Source organism: Myodes glareolus, chromosome 18 (assembly GCF_982192425.1).
Source record: "Myodes glareolus chromosome 18, mMyoGla1.1, whole genome shotgun sequence".
NCBI classification, from domain to species: domain Eukaryota; kingdom Metazoa; phylum Chordata; class Mammalia; order Rodentia; family Cricetidae; genus Myodes; species Myodes glareolus.
The window spans coordinates 62,805,156-62,814,187 of NC_142043.1; the positions used below are offsets into that span (position 1 = coordinate 62,805,156).

The 9,032-nt window shown below is 48.4% G+C and overlaps 1 protein-coding gene across 1 annotated transcript in view; it reads right to left on the reverse strand.

Moving 5' to 3' along the window:
* The window catches only part of Trappc10 (trafficking protein particle complex subunit 10), a 62,987-nt gene extending 54,178 nt beyond the window's left edge, over window positions 1-8,809 (reverse strand). The window contains exon 1 of the mRNA XM_048451329.3: window positions 8,651-8,809. Coding sequence (XP_048307286.2) covers window positions 8,651-8,717 — 67 coding nt within the window. The 5' untranslated portion in view covers window positions 8,718-8,809. The remainder of the gene's footprint in view (window positions 1-8,650) is intronic.
* Window positions 8,810-9,032: the final 223 nt, after the last annotated feature.

Genomic DNA, 9,032 nt, shown 5'->3' on the forward strand with positions numbered 1-9,032 from the left:
AGGAAGCTGGAAGATGGCTTGGCAGTTACAGCACTGTTTGGTCTCCACAGGACCTGGGTTCAAATCTCAGTACCCATAAAAGCTAAACAACTGTCTGTGACTCCAGTTCTTCGGGCCTCTGCTGCACTGCACAAATGCAGTACAGACAAAACACCCATACACACAAAATAAAACAATTTTTTTTAAAAAAAAAAGATCTTTATTTGAATACTAATCCAAACTATGTTTTTAGAAAAGTTAAGACACACAGGAGGCCAGGTATGGTAGTGTACAACTGTTACTATCCCAGCACTCAGAGACAGAGGCTAGAGGTTCACGAGTTTGAAGCCAGCCTGGGCCACATGGCAAACATCTGTCTCAAAGGACACAGTGAGTTAAAATTCACTAGCTCATATTTTAAAAAATGCTTTAAGTACAAATTTTGTAGCTGTGTTTTTAAAAGCTTGTATCTTTGAAGATTATTTTTATTATTTTACAAATTGTGCGTGTGTATACACACACACACACACACACACACACACACACACACACGTATGTATGTGGGGAGGGTGACTGTAGAATCCAGAAGAGGGTGTTAGGACCCCTGGAGATGGAGTTACAAGCAGTTATAAACTGTAACCGGGTTCTCTTTTAACCACTGAGCGATCTTCCCAGCCCCTCTAAAACGGTCTGCAGCTCTGACAAGCCACTGTTATCTTGATCAGAGAGAAGTGGAGACCCACATCTGTGTGTCTTCTACAAAGAGGGTCACTACAAAAAGGGGAAGGTCCTCACTGCTTTCAAGGGAAGTCATGTTATCAGTAAGACCCCCGACCCATTTCAGATAAAAAGGGCCAAGAGGCTCCTAAGTCTCTGAGTAACTCCTAAGGAGTCTGGACTGACCATAACAAAGAGGTTAATTTAGGGCTACCAACATGGTCTTAAATACCCAACAGGAGAGCCCAGCAAAGAGTAATGTAATTAGCAATACCCCAAAGCAAATTTCTACCAGCACTGCCCAGATTCTCAGTCCAACCTGGGTAAGCCAGGGCCTGGCACGTCTAAAAGTTTACAAAGCATTGTTCAGGTGGTCACTCTAGCCAATGTAAAAGGCTCTACCGACTTGTTCATCAGTCCGGGTTAAAATCCTGTCTCCCACAAAGCACAGGAGAGGCAAGAGAGCCTGTTCAAGTGGTAATCAACTAAGGACCTGCACTTTCTCTTCAAGAGACCCTACAGAAGCCTGCTTGGATCCCTCTACATGCCTTTCGTGTACAGAAAACCCTAACCCCTTTGAAAGACGGCATAGCTCAGTATTTTCTTTACTGCATGCAGAAATCCTGAGGCTCATACACACCTTTGTGGAACCCAAACTTCTCTCTACTTCCAGACAGGAACATGCACCTTGGCCTCCATCACTCCCTAGTCATACTTTCAGGACTCCCTGTGTTTTAGCCTCTTGTACAGCTTGTGTCTTCCAGGGTTCAAGAGTGCTGGCCCCTGTGACACTTTGACAATATTCACCCCCTGGCACTGGACGGCCCACTTCTCATAAGCCTCCTGGATGAGACAATGCAAACCTTCTACCAAAATTATGCCAAGTATGGTTCTCTTTTCATGGCCTGCCAGGAACTCCTGCCAAATAATCAACTACAGACAGGGCCAAGCATGCAGCACCCTTGCTCAGCTCAAAGAAGCTACTAAAGAAGAGACTTCCAACCAACCCCCCAAGATTGGATTCACAGCTCTGCTGGGGCAGAGCATGGCAATGTGAAAGGACGGCCATGATGGAGAGATCAAAAGGGGGAACGTGTCCCCAATGCAAGCCTGGTTCACAGCTCCATTCCACCCAAATTGAGGAAGAGAGAATGGTTCACCAAACACATCAGAAGCAATCCTATATCACAGAGCTGCTTCATCTGCATGGGAAATTGCATACACAGTGGTTTGCCCTAACCAAACAACTACCAATCAGGACTGTCCTCATTTACATGTGGGAATTACATGCCAGGAAACTGCAGCCTAACCAAAATGTAGTCCACTCTCACTGAAGAAGAACTCTTCAACAGCCCATCATCCCACACAAGCTGTCCTTCTACACCCACCACTGCTCTCGCCATGTGCTACATCAGCAGTTCTCAACCCAGGGTCGCGGCCCCTTCAGGAGTCATGCATCAGGTATCCTGCACGTCAGATATTTACATTACAACTCATAACAACGGCAAAATTGCACTTATGAAGTAGCAGCAAAACAATTTTACCACAACACGAGGAACTGCATTGAAGGATCACAGCATTAGGAAAGCTGAGAACCACTATTCTAAAGAACATGGGTTCTTCTAACAAAAGAGGAGCCAGGGAGATGATTCAGGGGATAAAGTGCCATGTCTTGCTGGACATGGTCAAAGGTGGCTGTGGTTGTTTGTGGGGTCTGCAACTCTAGCACTGACAGAAGGAGGGTGGTGGGGGACAGACGGATCCCTGGAACTCGTCTGTCAGTCTGTCTAACCAGTCAATGAGTACAAAGTTCTGAAGAGACCTGCTCTCAAAAGACAAGGTACAGAAGACACCCGATATCAACATCAATCTCTCTCCTCCTCACACATGCACACACACATGTACATGCGCACACACAAAAGGAAAAGGAATGACAGTAAGAGAAGATACCTTCAAATATGTAACTGATAAAAAGATGCATTATCGGGAAAATAAAATTGAGTAACAATTCAAAATGAACACCTCAACAAACATTTCACTAAGGGCTGTAGTGTGGGGCACTCATCATCTGGAGACTGAGGCAGGAAGAGCTCCAGTTACAGGCCAACCTGGACTACACAGTAACACAGTGAGACTGTCTCAAAACAAACACAGAGAGAGGAATCTTCCACTCCAGGGAGAAGGCAGACAACAGGCTGTCAGTGAGGATGTGGGAAGCTGCACAGTGCCAAGGATGTTAAACAGTATAACCACTTTGGGAAGGAGCTGGCACTTTCCTAAAAAGCTAAACATAAGCTCACCATGTGATGCAGCCATTCTCCTAGAAGCCTCTATGAAATAAAAACGCAAGTCCACGCAAAGACATGAAGGACTACAAGAGCCAAAGTGTAGAAACAATCCAAAAATCCACCAACTAGTGACCAAATAAATGGGAGGCAGACTGGTCACACAGTGGCTCCCTGTTCAGTAATTGGTGGAAGGAACTGCTGACGGCAGAACAAACTAGTACACAATGTTTCTCCAAGACGCCAAACACAGACTGCATGATGTGATCTTACAGATGACTGGAGCGGCAACTGCATCTTCTGAGGCCTCTTCTAAAAGCCAGGTAGCTCCCCCAGCACAAGGCCAGCCCATGACCAAGAGGCCTCGGTTTGGTTGTGATGTTAATTGTGCACTGACTTACAATAAAGAAAACTTACCCAAACACAGTTGCCGCTAGCTTTCAAACTAGTATACCCCTGGCATACCGGTTAGGTTTGCTTTACTGGATTAACATGTATTCCCCTGCTTAAAAGTTCAAACAGAATGGGCAAGTTCAGTTTACCTAAGAACAAGCCAAGTAGTCTCTGAGAGTTTTCTATACAGCTTTTAGTGCAGAGGAAAAGAACATTATGGCATCAGAAGCATATACCTCATGGAAGCGTTAAGAGACACCCAGCAGGATGTTCCCTGAGAGAATATGTACTCGCTTATTTCATCTACTACACAAACAGACTCAGCACCCAGTACTTGCCAAATGCTATTCAAGGGGCCAAGAACACAACAGTGAAATAGATCAAGCCCTCTAATCATGAAGCTTTACACTCTAGCCTGATTCAGTGCGAAGAGAAACAATCAGCAAAGACAAAAACAAATATTTCTGTTAGGAGTTCTGTGCCAAGAAAAATGGGTGACGTCAGTGGGATCCCAAACACAAGTGAGGTATGATAGGCAAAGCAAGCCTAGGGGTCGGTGACATTTGAGCAGGTACCACAAGGCAGGCAAAGAACTATTGTGTCCCCAGAAGCTGGGAGAAGAGGGAGGCAGAGAATCAGAGAGTGCCATAGAGAGCACTAGGCCAGGGGCAGTGCCAGACTCTACAGCTCCAGGCAGTGTCAGAGGCTAGCTTGGGAGGGGTGGGGCTCTTGAGAGGCCTTTTAAGGTTATTCGGTTTCATTTGGTTTTCATGGTGCTAGGGTAGAGTCCTTGCCCATGCTAAGCAAGCAGACACCACTGAGCCATAGCTTAGCCTTGGGAAAGGGGGTGTGACAGCAGCGGGCCTGAGCTGGGGAGCTGGGTGCTATGCCTTCTCTGCAAGGTGGAGTGGATACAGGAAGGCCACTGCAGGAATCCCACAGACAGAAAGAAGGGCCTGTGACGTGGGGACCACCATAAAGGTAAGAAAGGTGACAGGATCCTAGACGTACTTCAAACACAACAAAACAGTTGCTGAGACTGAACCAGTCATGAGAGGGGAGTCAAAGCCAACAATCTGCAACTTAAAAACAAATGCTCTCCTAGACCAAGTTCTGTGCTAGGGAGCAGCTTGTGAGCAGACACAGACAGGTGTGACCAGGGTAGAACAAGCAAGACAAGGTGGGTCACAGAAAAACACTTAGAGGAGGCCGGGGGGGGGGGGGGGGGAACAGACACAGAAAGGCGCCAGGGAGTCCTTCAGCCTGCAGTCTCTCACCCCAGCCCCTGCAGGTGGGGCACAGAGCTCAGCCTGTGATGCCCCAGGAAACCTCACTCGCACTAAACCATGTCATTCACGGGAAGACACTGTCCGCCAACAAAGAACTTTCCTAGTACAACAGCCCTTCTGTGACTGCTAGGACAGACCGAAGGAAGGGCTTACTAAATACAATACCATATGACATTCTGTGACATTCAAGACACTGAGACCTGAAAAAGTTTAGGGCTCTCTTCCTTGCTAGTTTCTTTTACATATACTGATTCCTCTAACTTCATGTCAACCTAACTATCCATTTCACTGCTGAGGTCCTCCAAAATAAAAATGACCAAATGGCCTGGAAAACACAAGTACTCCTAACCAGCATGGGCGGACGGCACGCCTACACAGCCAGGCTTGTTGAAGCAACCCTGTAATCTCAAAAGTTACTTGAAAAGCTGAGGCAGGACTATTCCAAATTTAAGACTAGTCTGGGTATCTTAGTAAGTCTCAAAACGTAAAGACAGGACTGGATATACAGCTCCATAGCTAAGCACTCGCTGGGCTCCTGTGAGAGCCTGGGGTCTATTCCCGCCACTGGGGAGGCAGGGCAGGTGATTATATGGTTTCCTCTTCTTGCCTGCCACGCCTGCAGACCCCTTCCTGCTCCCACCTACACCTATATTTATTTACTTTTTTTAAAAATTGGTTTTTTTGAGACAAGGTTTATCTGTATAGCCCTGGCTGTTCTGGAACTCACTCTATAAACCAGGCTGGCCTCAAACTCACAGAGATCGTTTGCCTCTCCCTCCTGAGCGCTGGGATTAAAGGTGTGCACCGCCACTGCTATGTTTACTAATTTTAAGAAAAACACACTTCACAGTTACTTTGTTTTTGTGCTTTCAGACTGGGTAGAAAATCCAAATCTATAAACTCTCACCTCCAGGGGAAAGTCCAACTCCAACCAGGTACAAAACACAGCAGAGTCGCTGATCTCTGCCGCCTTCCTTCTCCTTTCAAAATTACAGCACTAGACCTGTCCCTGGTGAGCCGCTATCTCTTAGACGTTTCGTGTCCCAAGGTGAACACATGTGCTGAACCACAGAGGAAAGCTACAGACAGTGGGACATCAACTGTCTCTGCTGCATGAGCACACAGTAGAAGGAACGGGTCTCCCCTAACAGATCTTGGGTCGGGAGTCTGTCTTTCTTTCTGAAACAAAGAAACCTAGTTTTTAAGGGGAGGGGGACTAAGCTGAAACTTAACATGTAAACCACTGGACCAGCTGGATTTCAGTAGTATTGAGCATGTTTCATGATGAACAAATCTATGGTAACATCTAATCATTCTGACTAGGTGATTCACTGGGCTGCCCAGCCGGCACCCTGCACATTCCACACAGGGCATTAACACCCTCTGTAGACGAGGTCTCTCTCCACCACAGCCCATAAGGCAGGACATGAAGAATCTTCCAATTATGGTTAAAAAACAGCCCTGCAGCCTCAAAACATTAAAATAACTCAGCAATATTTTCAAACAACAATCTCTTCTGTTTCCCCCTAACCTTTGAGAACTTTCCATTCTTCCCATGCCCACAGTCTAGCAGAATTCATTGTCCAAAGAAAAAAGGCAAGGAGGACAACTCAGCTCATAACATGCTTGCCAGGGAAGCACGAGGGTCCAGGCTTGGGTCCTAAAAATCCATGTGAAAAGCAAGCCACGGTGACAAGCTTGTGACCCCAGCAATGGGGAGGTGAACACAGGTATTATTCCTACAGCTCGCTAGTCAGCAGACTAACTGGAAAGCCCCAGGTCCCAGTGAGAGACCCTATAGAAAAACAAGCCAAGGTAGAAAGTTTTGGCAGGCCAACTCCTGAGACTGATCTCTGTTCTCCACAGGTAATGAATCCGCACATACACAAACATACACAAAATGATAAACATGAACTCTGCTTTCATCTTCAAATGAACAGACTGGCTGGGTTCAAGGAGCTCTAAAGTAAGAACTTTTTGAATAAGATGAAACATTGTCTGGGGAGCAAACACAAAGAGAATCGTAATGTGTAGCATTGAAGTATTGTTAGGAGTGAACTGGCCTGTGGGTAGATTTCTGACCTGCTTTTACTGCTCCTCCTTCAAAGCATAAAAATATAAAGAAGGAATGAAGTGGAACCAGGGTGAGTGCTCACCAAAGCTCCAGGAACATAAAAATGGCATCAAGTGTACACTGTCAAATCAGGTTTTCCAAGAGAAAAAAAGAAAGAAAGAAAGAAAGAAAGAAAGAAAGAAAGAAAGAAAGAAAGAAAGAAAGAAAGGTTTTATTTTAAAGAGATTGTTTTACCTTTCTCTGAAATTACTCTGTTTTCTGAAACTCCAATGAAGAGTTGTACCTTCCAAGTCAGGAACACCATCCACACACATTCTTATAATGCTACCTCAAAGCCATGGCAATTCCCCACCAATATCCCAAACTCCAACAGGCCTGCAGGAAGGCACACTGCACACTACCACTGTCCCACACACAGGAAGGTAAGAAAGGGAATATCGCACACTTCCAAGCACTAACTAACAGAGTAATGAATCCTTCCCCTTTAGTCACAGCTAATACCTCAGAGCATGGAGCTTTACCTTCAGAAGCGTACCGATAAATGCTTCTGAAGGTTAAAATGCCTACACTCAAAGTTAAGGGTGGGAAATACAACCAGGTGTGTGGATGGTGCTCCAGGTAGTAAGTGCTCATCCGTGATTCCTACTGTGCATAGTACCTGGGGGAAAGTTCTCAGTACCTGGAACACATTGGACCTAAGCATGAATCGGGTGCAATTTCCCTGAGGGGACCAGGGAGCACCTGGGCAGGGTGGGGCAGCCTCCAGACCAGCTCTGCCACATCTGTCCACCTGCCTGTCTGTGAAGTCTGGCATGGCTTTCTTTCAGCTGCCAAGCCTTCTGGAGGTGAAGGAGGGGGAGTGGAGAGAGCTACTGCTGAACTATGCACGTTTCCCAGCACAAAGGGAGACACATCCATGTCCCTGAGAAAGTTCATCTAGAGACAAAGCAGTCAAAGTCTTTAGCTATGAAATGTCTGGGAGGTTACAGAAGGGGGCTGGGAGGAGTATGCCCATTCCTCCAAGGGCCCAAAGAAGAGAGCAGAGCAGGGTGTGCTGAGGAGCTGGGGAATCCCGGGACCTAGCACCAGGTTTTGCAAAGAGTGGTTCCTGTTTAGAAAAAGTACCTTCGTAAGGTCACATACATACTGAACTTCTGACAGTAAATATCACACCTGTGATATTTGAGAGACTATACCTACACCTGTACTTTGAGAGACAGCACTGCAAGTCATCAAAACGTCAACATGTCAACACTTCCCAAGAGTTCGTGGTTTGCAAACCTACTCAATTCTTAAGTTATGCTTTAAAAATGAGAATTATCTTTTTCTGTAGCAGAGAAACAATCCCTCTGTGCGTGTGCACGCACGTGTGTGTGTGTGTGTGTGTGTGTGTGTTGAGAGAAGGGACAAGTGCAGAAGAGGGAGGGTGTGTGTGTGTGTGTGTGTGTGTGTGTGTGTGTGTATTATGTGGGAGAAAGAACAAGTGCAGAAGGGGCTGTCCGAGCGGGAACTCGCTAATAGAGTAGCCCAGACGTCTCAGGAAAGAGCCTGCAGGCACAGGAAGATTCGACCGGACAGAGCTGGGTGCCACCTGCCACTCTGGCGTGTCTGTTACTACAGGAAGAGCACCTGCGCCCTGCGGAGAGCAGGGGCCTACCCACCGGGCTGCAGTCAGTGCGCAGCTCAGCCCGCAAAAGAGCCGATCCGCGGGGAAGGCCGGCCCGGTCCGGTACCAGCAGTTCTGACAGTACCGAGAGAGCTGGTCCGGACCGCCCCGGGCAGCACCCATTGCTCGGCACCGGCTGCATAGCGGGTCGAAGGTCACCAGTGGAAAGGTCGGAGATCAACTGTGTCAGCCTAGGTGGGAGCTGCCCCGCCCAGCCGCGCCCCCCAACCCGGTCGGCCGCACTTACAGGTGACGATGGGCTTGTTCTCCATGGTGTAGACCACCGGTGGCTGCGGCTCCTCAGGGGCGTCCATGGGCGTCCGGCGTCACCGGCCCGGCCCCCCGCCCCCCATGGGCACCCGAGGCCGCGCGGGGCCCGCTGAGCCCGCGCCTTCGCGCTGCCGGCCCCAGGCAGCTCCTAGCCGGCCGCCCGCCGCCGCCGGCCGCGTCCACTTCCGGCCCCGGCGCCGCCGCGTGACCACTTCCGGGGCGCGCGCCTCAAAGGGGCGGGCCCTGCGGCCGCCGCCTGCTCTCCTACGGAAAAGGCCGAGTGCCGGGCGGGCTGAACGAGGCGAGGCAGCTGCAGCTGTTGCAGGGCAGGAGACGGCTCTGCCTCGAGGCTCGGGCAG